General features: G+C 41.6%; 1 protein-coding gene across 1 annotated transcript in view; it reads left to right on the top strand.

The window, feature by feature from the left end:
- Window positions 1–13254, top strand: part of LOC142814441 (kinesin-like protein KIF28) — a 140769-nt gene that overhangs the window by 72989 nt on the left and 54526 nt on the right. The window contains exons 4-8 of the mRNA XM_075893201.1: window positions 1155–1234; window positions 1971–2085; window positions 2220–2331; window positions 3501–3608; window positions 5131–5261. Of these exons, the coding sequence (XP_075749316.1) occupies window positions 1155–1234; window positions 1971–2085; window positions 2220–2331; window positions 3501–3608; window positions 5131–5261 (546 nt within the window). The remainder of the gene's footprint in view (window positions 1–1154; window positions 1235–1970; window positions 2086–2219; window positions 2332–3500; window positions 3609–5130; window positions 5262–13254) is intronic.

Genomic DNA, 13254 nt, shown 5'->3' with positions numbered 1-13254 from the left:
TACACGCTGTCACATATATCGCTCCACATTGAGCACTACTTCTGTGAAGATGCGTTTCACTTTCATGTTAATCGTGTGTCCTAAGATGGAAAAATCAGCAATGTTTTTTGCCCTAATGGACACTACTTGATCCTAAAAAAAGCCTATAGCCTCCCTGTCGTAGTATACCCTCTCTGTCAATTTTGGAATAATGTGAAGAACATTTTATCAACCAACAACTGCAATCATTGATTAAGCTGCATTTGTAAATGTCTTGAAGATTTTCTTGGACATATGACTTAACCGTTTATGTGTGTTCGTATGTGAACGCATGCATTTATTTTTAGTCTTCTTTCATTGTGAGTATTTTTTTCTCTTTCATGGCAATTTTCTGTATACTTTTATACTTTTCGTACTATAGCCGTGTTCCTGTTGAGTTTTATGTCACAATTTTTTCCCTATTTGCATCTTTGTCTTTAAAATTATAGTTTGCTTTTTTCTATTTTCATTACATAGTAATGTTTTGATCCGCAAGTTTATTTTATGTCTAAAACCCTCTATGTTGTGCCCAAACGGGCCTTTAGAGTCTATGTAAATAAAAAAAAGTACAGATAAAAATTTCCTTCAGAACTCCCGCGAAGTGTCATCACAAGATAGTCAAGTTTACGAACGTTGCAGAGCGTGGGAGTCGACTTCATGATAAACTGACCAAGATCTTGCGAAATGTAGTGAACGCCCTGGATATATTTAAACTACTAATTCATTCGTGGTAACAGTAGACCAGTTATACCCCTACAATCGCTCGCACCACCCTGCGCAAAACATTGTTATATGAATTTTACATCATCGCATCAGATGAGGAGGAGACGTTGCTGTTTCTTTCACCTGTCTTAACTTGTGCGCACTTCATCGTCACCGTCGTTAAGGTAGCACTTCTTTCAGTCATGAAGGTGTTTAGCACAAACACTACACAAGAGGCGAACGAGAGGACGAAGACGAAGTGTTGAGTCTACGTTTTTTTTGTGTATCTCTTGTCTAGTGTTTGGGCTTAACACCGTTATGATTGACCTGTTCGAACTCGCTCCACAAACAACGGTGTTGAGCCTTCTTTTCCAGGTAAAGCACTTCTTCAATGAAGTTTGTCTAATCACCTTTTTGCGCATTTTATCCAACAGGAATGGTTCCACGGCTGTGCGAGGACCTTTTTCAGGAACTCGAGAAGAAGCGAAGCGTTGGGAAACACATGGAATTCGAGGTAAATAATTTTTCCTCCTCACTCATGATAAGCAATGATGAACGCCTTGCGCTGCTAAATGGTGAAGTATTAGCTTCGAGGCTGAGAGACATGGCCATTGTATTTTATTTGTATTGTTTTATTTTCAATTTAACTACTGCTAACAAGAAGACCCCTTTGTTCATCTTATGAATTGAACATTGAAGTATCTCCTAAGATAGTGCCAAAGCACGTTGGCATGCTAGTTGGATTAAACACAGTCGGTAAGAACTATAGCTGCCACACATAGGTTTTTTTTTTATTGAAGTCATGTGTGTGATTCTTTAATAGGCAGTACTAAAAGCTCATTATTCGTTTGGTATAACTTTATCAGATTGTGAGAACGTATTTATGCATACAGATAAAATTAGCGCCATGCCTGTGTGCTTATGCACCTGTCATCTTCATTCAGTAGCAGGTATGATTATTATCTAGGATTTATACATCTGTTTATTCACTTTATATCACAGACCAGCTCAATGCTGCGTAAGCCCGCGTGAAAATGCTCGCGCGTATATGTAGACCACCTAGTCGGAACTGCAGCTGGTAGCCCTTAATTTTTATACTTTAGTGCGCGCTCTGCGTCTTGATGTCCATTATGAAGTGCAGTGCATGTTCGGCATAAAGTTTGAAATATTTAGTAATTGACTACAGTTATTTTTGGCTGATTTTGATGCAGTACATAGGTGTAAAAAATGTTGCAAAATTTGTATTTAAGGTTGAGCTGAGCATGCTGGAAATATACAACGAGAACGTGTTCGACCTGCTCGTGGTAAACAAAGGCCCTCGAAAAGGGCTCAAGGTTCGGGAACACCCCAAGAAAGGCTTCTTTGGTGAGTTCATCTTATTGTCGCGAATTCGAAAATATGGATTCCGGCGACAAAAGTCACAGTTGCGTCATTCTAATTCAGAGTATGTGAAGACGTCTTACGGGTTTATCAATTTTTTGTTTCTATATTATACAAAGCCGAAGGTCTTACAAAGTGCCTGGTGACCAACTTCCGGGATGTTCTGTCGCGAATAGAAGAAGGAACGACAAACAGAAGCATAGCAATCACCAACTGCAACGCGACCAGCAGGTAAGACACACTGGAGCACTGTGTGTGTGTGTGTGTGTGTGTGTGTGTGTGTGTGTGTGTGTGTGTGTGTGTGTGTGTGTGTGTGTGTGTGTTTGTGTGTGTGTGTGTGTGTGTGTGTGTGTGTGTGTGTGTGTGTGTGTGTGTGTGTGTGTGTGTGTGTGTGTGTGTGTGTGTGTGTGTGTGTGTGTGTGTGTGTGTGTGTGTGTGTGTGTGTGTGTGTGTGTGTGTGTGTGTGTGTGTGTGTGTGTGTGTGTGTGTGTGTGTGCCCGATACCAATGAGATGATGCGATTATGGCACTGGTGTAAACACAGGGTTAAAATGAAAATGGCGGGGTATCTGGACTGGTGGCTTGTGTGACAAGGTTGGACAAGCAGGACCACGTGATGGGGACACACCCGAAAAAGCAAAAAACGCCTTACTTGGTCCACTTACAGGGGCGCGCGGGCAGCCAAACAAGCCCGGTGGTCTGAACATACAGGCGCACTCGCTGCTTGGCGACGTTGAAAATGCACTGCACAGCTTTGGCCTGTTTTTTCTTTGGTGTGAACGAGCCTTCATCTAACAGAAAGGCCACGTTTATGGCACACCGGCTCCAATACGCCCTTAAAACGTGATGTGGAATAATTTTAAAAAAGGGCTAGTTTTTACACTTCTAACATGGTTGTATGCCATGAATATCCATGCACTACAACTTTCTAATTAAAATGATTGTCTTTAAAAAATCATTACGATCTTAATAAACGAGCTTCGAATTATCAATATCATCGGTGTAATTTAAGTTGCAGCATACTAAGTATGTGTTCACGCTGAGTTCATGTGCAGTATTTATAGGACCTTCATTATCGCAAGATCTGTATTTAAAAATTTAAATTATGAAGAATATTTTTTTTGGAAAAAGAGTTGTAGTGATTTATATTTGGCTGAATTAGAAAATATTTCGTCGATCCGACGTGCCTTTCACATCTCAATTTTACACCCAAGCTACATTACAGTTCTTACGTATACCAACAGCCAGTATTATTTCATCATATAACTTAGAAAATATTTTCTCAATATTCACTCATCTTCGTATCGACAGCCATAATTTCTTTGCTGTCAACCATGAAAGTAGCAAGAATCGCAACTCATTTTCTTGGATATATATATTTTCTTTTCTCCCTTTTTCTAGCCGTGCTCACACCCTAGTAACTTTGATGCTCATCCAAAGGACGAAGAGGCCTCCTGGTCCAGAAACCACGAAAACATCCATCGTTCACCTTGTTGATTTAGCTGGAAGGCAAGTGGTTTTCAGTGAAGAAAAAGAAAATTGAACTTGTTTACATGAACAAAGCAGGACAATAACATTCTCCAGCCAAGGAGATACCATGACTGTTCCAGTTGTTGCGTCTCCGTTTTGTTACCAGTTCTGTCGCCGATATTTACCATTATGTTTAAAGCAGTTATCATTATCACAAGTTTTGTACCTAGTCCTTGACATTCTCTGAAAACTATTGACAAAATTACACAAGATTGTGTGGTGACTCAGCATTCAAGTGCTTGAAAATATAGTGCAGCACTTCATAATACTAGAACGCATACTTCCCTACGAAGTGTGTGTTTAGCTTGGGCTATTTGTACGCTGATGTTGTTAAAAACTGAAATATTTTTCCACCCATCAATCCTACGAAAAAATGGAACATTTAAAGACGGAACATCCTAGATCTGAAGGCCACTTCACACGAGAAAAAATTGAAAAGCGTGCGTGAGCTTACTCTCAGTGGTACTAAAAAAATTGTTCTGATGGCTAACATAATGTTATGTTGTCTCTTTCGAGTGTGTTTCAGTGAATTGACCAGCTTGTTGAGAATAGACGGGTTGCCAGGGAGACTTTTCTTATATTGTGGGTTTTTTTTTGTTTTATTAAATACACTTCCTCGTGTGCTCCCGACAAGTAAACTGTTGCTGAGCCCATCATGTCCTTGAATAATCAGTTTTAGAAACGATAGGCTTTGACAATAAAATGAAAGTTTCTTGTAAATAAAGTATTCATACAATGATAATTCAGCAGTGTAATGTAATGACACAGTTTCCTTTAAGCATACAAGACTCCATCACGTGTGCAAGGATTTGTGCTGTTTCGACTTCATTCGTCAAATTCTTAATGAAGAGTTGGTAGTTATACATCGCAGCAAATGTGCGTGAAGCGCTTTTCCCATAACGTTGTACCATGGACGTAACGAACAGTGTTAATCACTAACAGTCGCTTAGTTATGCATAGAGAAACTTAAAAGGAGTGTAACTATATATACGGAAATTACGCGCATGATGTTCAGCACAGCAGCGGAGTGAGTGAGTTAGTGTTTTATTTTCAATAAAATGCATGCAATGAGGTCCTGAGGAAATGCAGTTCACACGAACCCAATAATTGGTCCGTTGTTCATCATCGTTTCACACAATTTCAAAACAAATGAACAGGTTGCCCTGTATAGAAATATTCCTTCATTTCTTTCCCTTTTTGCTGTCCGTTATGCTCTCGCATGATGTGATCCAATGATGGCAATCCCTAAGAGACACAGCCTTTGCGAGCCATCTTTTACGAATATCACCTGTTTTCTCAATAATTGGATCTCATGAAGCTCTTGCGTGGTGGTTGCTTCTAAAGGGCTCGCAATATAGAATAATTAACCTTCAAAGACCACTTCCAATGCGAGCGAAACACGCAGGAAAGGTACTCAATTTTTCATACGAAGTGTGCATGTATCTCGTGCATAGCTCCAGCTCTGAGAGGGCTTTAACGAAAACGCAATATGCTATTTCAGTGAGCGGCAGTCAGCAGCGCAAACGTCTGGCGACCGGCTTCGGGAAGGCATCGCCATCAACCAATCACTTTCCTGCTTGGGAAACTGCATCCATGCTCTCGCCGAGAAAGCCAAGGGAACAAACCTCAAAGGTTTGTCATCTCAGCTCGTAATAAAGCCCTCCTTTGGGCTAGTTGGTACGAGGTTGAGATGTGTTGCGAAATATTGTGATGCATAGCTGTAACAAGAAGGGACAGTCCCATAGGCACAGAAAAAAAAACAGACGCAGGGCAGGTGGGCGCTAACTATCAACTGTGAATCATTAGTGAGGTGCCACTTCGCCGCGCGAAGCCCTAGATTTACAGTTGATAGTTTGTGCCCTCTTGTTTTGGTTGTGCCTCTTCTTCTGCGCCTTCGTGAGCAGGGTTGCAAGGATATTCTTGAAAAGAGCCGAAAAAAAAGGTAAAAGTAGCCAAAGCAGCCATGCTATTTATTTTAGCACCAAACGTTTATCCAAGTACAAAAGCCATATGTTTAAGATTCCTCAGTATACGCAGCAGTACACAAATTTATTTTATAAGCAATAACGGTGCACAACGAGCGAAATATTTGTTCGCTTTCGCTTTGTCTCGAAAGCACAGGTATGTTGCAAATAAGTCAATAATTATTATACTGTCAGTGCACCTTCTTGAAAGAGTACTTGTGGGTCAACAACACAGCAGCAACATAAAACGTTGAAGTTCTTTTTTTTTCTTGAAGCTTTATACCGAAATTGGCGCAAACTTAGAGTAATAGCCGCCCAACTTAGCGGTGTCTGAAGCAAGATGAGTGGCACAGCTTCATTTTGTTAAGGATTTCTCTTTGTCGCACTGTGTTTCAGCATTAGAATGCTGCGTCTGCGCTGTCACGTTTCCTGACGTACCCCCTTATCTCAGGTGGAAGGATGCTCATTGGGGCTTCTAGACGCGCACTAGCCGACTATTGGTGCAAGGAAATATGTGCGCATAGGTCAACATGACAAAAAAACTTGGAAATAATTGTTATTTTTCAGATGTGCTTCGTGTTTATTTTCACTTACTACGGAAACGTGACGAGTAAAAGCATCAAAATAGAAGTTTGATGTAGCCATAAAGTCGCCATGGCGGCAATCTGAAATTTTTGTAGTGAAACAGGGTTGAAGACAGGGCCTGTTTAGCACAAAGTAACCATCGACGGCAACACTGTTCATGAGTTTTCTTCCATGTTACAAATTTTCAGCGTAGTAATACGCACCGTATGTGATGTCGTCCTGCTGCGACTGAATCGCATATACAGTTGCTAAACGGAAATTTGTGCCACAACAATGCAAGGCAACTGAAAACCTAGTTCGGTGCTCAGCATGAGCCGTTCAAGCTGTCCGATATGTTACAGCAAGAAAAGACCTAACCAATTTTTTTAGGCCAAATAGCACCTTTCTTTTATTACCGTAATATTATTAATTGCGGTTTCACATCCCGAAACCATGGTATGACTATGATAGACGCCGTAGTAAGGCGCTCCGAAAATTTTCATTATCTGCTGTTTTTTAACGTCCACTGCGTCACAGATTACACGGTTTTTTACCATTTTGTCTTCATCGTAACGCCACCGCGCTTAGCGGGACCGAACGCGTGGCGTTCGGTTCTGCAGCCGAGCACCTTATCTACCGAGGGGGATACTTTCATTATGTTACGCTGTTTTTCGAGACAATGACCAAGAAATGTTTTTTTTTTATTTTAGAGGTTCCTTGTGGGCTTTATACATAGTTACTCAACAGCAGAAGAGCTCAAGAAGAGTGATTGCAGGCTGCGGTCAAAGATGAGAATCTTATTCAATGATAATGCGGAATTTCATATTTAGTAGGCAATGCGGACTGGTAAGCTCAGCTATATTAGAAGAAATAATGCGGTCAGAATCGTGGCACTGGCAACATATTTCTGGCCAAAGGTTGAAGAGCACGAAAACGTCGCCTTAAAAATTAGATCTCGTTATGCCAAATTCACCGACAATGGCTGGATATTGAATGCAGGACACATGACCTTTTCTTGTTTTGTGATACGGAGGCAAGCATACACCTCGACCTTTCGGCAAATCGAACATATAGCTATCTTCCTAGGCACCATTGTAAGAGATCCGCGCGAGCACGATTGCACCCGTGCTCGCAATGTTACATTTTTTATGTATTTGGCTATTCACTCGGAATAATATGTCCTGGAACGAAATGGCAAAGCAAAGGAACGGGGAAAATGATAACATTTCCGGAGGTACTGCGACCGTTAAGGAAAGTTTCTGTTCTTCAGATAAGTACTTGCAGTTTATGAAGGTAATCAGCCAGCCCCCCTCTGTGTATTTTGTCTACTGTTATGCTCGTCTTTTCTTCGTTTTCACCAACAACATGCACTCCTCTTACATCACGAATACACAAGAATACGCTGAGTTCTTATTTGACCCAGTTCACAAATAACGACTTTCAAATAGGACGCAAGGACTCCACAGTCATATATATATATATATATATATATATATATATATATATATATATATATATATATATATATATATATATATATATATATATATATATATATATATATATATATATATATATATATATTTCCAGTCCTACTACGTCCACTGCAGGCAACTCGGTCCTGTGCTTCCTGCTGCCACCTACCTACCTAACTTTCTTTCTCTCTCTCACCTACCAGCCTTCTCTGGGAATCCAGTCAGTTATTCGTTATGACGAACGGTTAACCTACCTGCGCGCAACATGACCAGCCCATGTCAATTTCTTTATCTCGATTTCAACGATGATATCCATAACCTCCGTTTGTTCCGTCGGCCACTCTGCTATATTTTTGTCTCTTAAGGTCACACCTATTATTAGGGGCGAAGCTCCTTAGGACCTCGCGATGTCCGCCATCTCCCGTCTTTCCGTAACACCATGTAACCTTCAACATATAAGTAACAGAGGGCGTTGGTGATAATCGTTTTGCATGTAACCTTCAACTTATAAGCAACAGAGGGCGCTGTGGTAATTGTAGATGCGATGACGCTGCTGTCAACGCTATATATATAACCACGTTCTATACCACACATTCCCTTCTCTCATATGGACGAAGACGAACGAAGGAAAGCGTGACCTGCTGAGTATCAGCGTCGCCGTCGACGGGAAGCTACCGCGGAGACAAAAGAGAAGGTAGCGAATGCAAAGCGGCGACGGCGACAACAAAGTTCTACACCACAGACTAGGGCTAAGGAAGCAAAGGCTAAGCGGGAAAAATGCCAAGCTGGCGCGCAGCTGAGACAACTTGAAGCGGATGCAAGGCGGCAATACCGACAAGAAAATGTACACCAGAGACGATAGCTAATGAAGCTGTGATTATGAAGTGAAAACGTAACCCGGAACTCGGAACTTCAAATCACCTATAAAGAAGAATCACCGCTATATCGCAATTGGTCTCCGCATTATCTCTTCGAATAAAATATATATAAGTATCACAACCACAATCAGTCTCAGTACTATCTCAACTTTAATCACAATAATCACCTCCGAAAACTTCGCCCCATAATTATCTTCATGCAGCTTGGAATGCAGTGATTTTTTTCTTTCCATTGCACACAGTGTCATCCTCAATTTAAGCAGAACCCTCTTTGTAAGCCCCCATGTTCCTCTTCCATAGGCTAAACCAGCAAGATGCAGCTGTAAACGCCCTCCACGTTAGTAGTGGTGGCAATCTACCAGACATCCTAGTATACTTCATTTCATTATTAGTCTTATAGTTACTTCAATCTCATGGTTCGTCTCCGTGTTTATTACCTGTCCTAAGTATGCGTAGTCTTTTAAAACTTCAAGTGCACGGCTGCCTACCTCGAAGCGCGGTACTCTTCCGAGGCTGTTGTACGATACTTTCGTTTTCTGCAGAATCATTTTAAGACATGCTTTTCTGCTTTCCTTGTCTAATTCCGCAATCATGAGTTTCAATTTGTCCTTGAGTTACTTAGCAATGCAATGTCATCGGCGAAGAGAAGGTTACTAACGAACTCTCCATTTCTCTTACCCCTAACTCTTCCCAATCGAGAATACTGAAAATCTCCTGTAAGCACTCGGTGAATTTTATTGATGAGATTGTATCCCCTTGTCTTACACCCTTCTTGATTGGTATTCTGTTTCTTTCTTTGTGGTGCACTATGGTGGCAATTGATCATCTGTAGATTTCTTGCGGGATGTTTATATATGCTTTGTTGATGCCCTTATTTCACACTGTCTGCATGATTCCTGATATTTCTACTGAATCAAATGCCTTCTCGTAATCTACGAAGGCTATGTGTGTGTTGGCTGTATTGCGAGCATTTTTCTATTCCCTGGTTGATAGTATGATTATGGTCGATGTTGAATAGCCTCTTCGAAATCCTGCTTGTTCCTTTTGGGTAATTGAATTCTAATGTTGTCTTGATTGTGTTAGCAATTATTTTTGTAGATAGATTGTGTACGACAGAGAGCAAGCTGATTGGCCGGTAATTCTTCAAGTCTTTGTACTCCTTTCTTATGTATGTTAGGAATGCACATTCTTTTTGTAGATATTGAAGAAAGTAGACGACGGTCAGAGAGAGAGACTTATCTGCAGCTATGTCCTGTGTGGCATTTTTGTAGCATGTGGGGCATTTGAGTACAGCCTGTATGGCATGTGTTTGTGAGGCAAGATTATGTATGTAAATTATCATTTTATGATAAAGTCGAAGACGATATTTCAGAAGTCGGATGGTAATCCAGTAACCAACGAATGAATGAACGTAAGTTTTACCAGTGCGCGGAACTGGCAATTCTAACCCGAAATGGAATGCACCGAGGATAGAGTCAACCTGACTAACAGTGGAGGCGTGGACTCAAACCACGGAGACATCATCAGGGCTCTTCAACTGCTACAAACCAATCAAGAAAAGAACAGACTGATATTGACCCTGCTCGAACGACTGGTCTTGGCCGGTACAGCGCAGCCTCAACCAGCGCCACCGTTCCAGGTGATTACTGACTTTAGCCAACTGCGTGGTCAGCTGAGTACACGCTAGAAACTGTTAAGGCCCGACTAGTTGGAGCTGCCGAAAACTGGTACCGTTCGAGAAGCTCCCAAATCACATCGTGGGAGGATTTCGAGGTAAGTTTCCGTCGGACCTTTGTCTACCATGGCTCCAGAGTTTACGCGACAGCCCGTCATGAGCTCTCGACCGGAAGCACCACGGCGAAAACAGATGACGCCCCGGGTCTACAGAAACTGGAAGTTGCGCCTGCTGCAACCGCTAAAGGACACGTGAACCCGCTTTTCAAACAAGCCCCGCCACATGTCGAGAACTTCGGAAATGTTAAAGCACTGACAATGAAGGAGGGCGAAGATCCGAAGTCCAAGATGTCTGCCGGAGCAATGGAAAAGCCTAGACAAGGGCGAAGCCGAAGACCACGCCAAACAAAAGCAAACAAAGTCACAAACTGGTGCTGCGAGAACAGACAGTGAAGTGGAGAGAGTAAAGAATAAAAAAACCGTACAGCGGCAAAACTGCATGAAAATGTGGCCAAGAAAGAAAGAAAAAGGAAGATGACGAAGAAACAGCCCAAGGACAAAAGGTGACTCGTAAGGAAGGAGGGCGAGGTTGCAGAAGACCGAAAGCCGAAAGGCCGGCCGAACCATAACGAAAAAATAAAAGACAAGCCACTGGAAGAATCGGGAAAAAGTGCCGGAGAGCAGACGCAAAGAAAGAAGAACGAACAGCCCCGGGCCAACCCGAACAAGCATAGTGAGCCGTAGCAGCCGTAGCCAACAGAACCAGATGACACCAAGAACATTGAAACTGCCGGAGCAAATCTGAAGAAAGAACCACCACATACCGGCGAACAAACGTCGAAGCGCGAGCCTGACCAAGTTCCGAAGCCGCAGTTTAAACAAGAGGACACTGGCATTGTGCGTGTTGTGGCTTTTCTCAAAGTTAAGCCAGTCAAAATGGCCGTAAACTACAAAATTTATGCCAAAGCTTCACTATATGAATGGGCCAGCTTCTGCGTGCCATGAAGAACTTAGTATAGCTGTTTGTTTATTTGTTTGTTTGTTTGTTTGTTTGTTTGTTTGTTTGTTTGTTTGTTTGTTTGTAGGCTAGAACCGATGGCTCATACACGCTCTGGGGGATTGGCCAAGAAGACATGTAGTCTCATACTGCACTATTGCTTCCAACAAAAAAAGGAGAAAAAGTTGTAAAATAAAGACCGTATATTAAAAAAAGAAAACAGAGATTCAGAGAGTGAGAACAAATCAACATAAAAATAGACACTAATAATTACATTTCGATTTGGGGAGCCGACCAGACATGCCAAACCCGATTAATTTGGTACGTACGTCGCGGATTTATTCAGATACGAAAATTACTTCTCGACCCGCTATTTTTTGTGTATCAACGTGGGCTTTTTGTTGAAAAACGTTTAAAGTCTTGAATAACATTACACACCGCATCGAATGCATCTCTGTAGCAACTTCCCAAAACACAGGCACCAAAACCTATAACACTTTCTGTGGTTAAATATAAACCCAGCTTCGCAAATGGAATAGCTATATGTCTTTTCTTAATTACTGCATAGTTTCGACATGAGCCAAAATAGAATTCAATAGTTTCTGATTTTTCGCAGAACGGACAAAGGGGGGAAAGTATCAGACCAGCTCTGTGTAAATAAATATTTATGGGGGAGAACATGGCACCGGAATCTGGAGATGATAATTTCCAGTTTGTTTTAACGGACTCCACTGGGCTTTCCAAGGAAATTTGAGGTGCTGATAATCTGGCCATTTTGTGATATTGCAACAATATTTTCCAAACTATCTGTAAAAATAGCGAATTTCCAATATCAAACCCCTGATAAGTATTCTGATTCGGGAAGTACCGAAATTGCTGGTCCACCAAGTGATGCTCGCGCCAAGGCATCTGTCAATTCATTTAATTTTAATCTGCAGTGACCTGGGACCCACACTAATTCTAGCAGTTTTAAATGCGGCGGTGCTAATGTGTGGAACGCTGCTAGGGCACGAGATTGTTCTGAAGTTGTCAGAGCTGCACACACCGAACGTGAGTCCGTTAGAATGATTGCACTGATCTCGGTCATAGAAATTTTTCGAAGAGCTAAACTATTAGCTACCAGCTCGGCTTCAAATATAGGAGTGAAATCTGGAAGCCTCACTGAAAAAGACCAGCCGAGGAAATCAGACGCAATTCGTATGCCTGCCTTTTCATTGTTGACAGAATCATCTGTAGCTATTACATTCTTTGTTTTAGCATGTACCAAGTAATCTTTTAATGTAGTGGTCAAAAATCTAAGAGATTGCCACTTGGCTTGTGGGGGGAAGATTTCATCGTACTCTATCCTATAGTTGAGGGTTGAGGAATTAGTTTCAATTATACCGCGCTAATGTCTACATTTATGCAATCCAGTTTCTGTTTAACAAAAATTATCTGAGGGGTATGAAATCGAGGCCAATGTGCAAGAAAGAAAGAGTTAGGGCCGCTGATAAATGCGTACTCTGATCTTCGCACCGATAAACTGTAGAACTTTAAGAAGTTTTGAACCGTTGGGATTAGGAATCGACAGAGGAGTGTTAGCGATAGCTGTTTCTTGTGTTTTTTCTGCTTCTTCTTTGTCTTGTTTCTTTCGTGGGTCATTTCATGTAAGAGGATGGCGAAACATTTGTATGTCAATCCAGTCATGAACAATCTCAGGACAACCTTAACGAAGAGGATAGGTGTTGCAAGATGGCCGAACGTTAGACATGCACATGGCTTTTGTAGATAGTGAGGAAAGACGATGACGTTCAGAAAGAGACTTAGGTGCAGTTATGGCCTGAGTGGCGTTTTTATAGCCTGTGTGGCGTTTGACTATAGCCTGTGTGGCACGAGTTTTAATATGTAAATTATCCTTTTATTATAATGTCGAAGACAACATGTATTATGATGATGTTAGCATTCTTACATACTTCTGCTACGCCCCCCATAAGGAGACACTTCGTAAACAGGGCGACTAGGTTTTCTGGCACAATCTGGCCTTCGTCATTCCACATATCTGATGTTACCCGATTCTCCCGAGCAGCTCTGCCT

This window comes from Rhipicephalus microplus, chromosome 4 (genome assembly GCF_043290135.1).
Source record: "Rhipicephalus microplus isolate Deutch F79 chromosome 4, USDA_Rmic, whole genome shotgun sequence".
Classification (NCBI taxonomy): Eukaryota; Metazoa; Arthropoda; class Arachnida; order Ixodida; family Ixodidae; genus Rhipicephalus; species Rhipicephalus microplus.
This window is presented reverse-complemented; position numbering and strand designations above follow the sequence as displayed.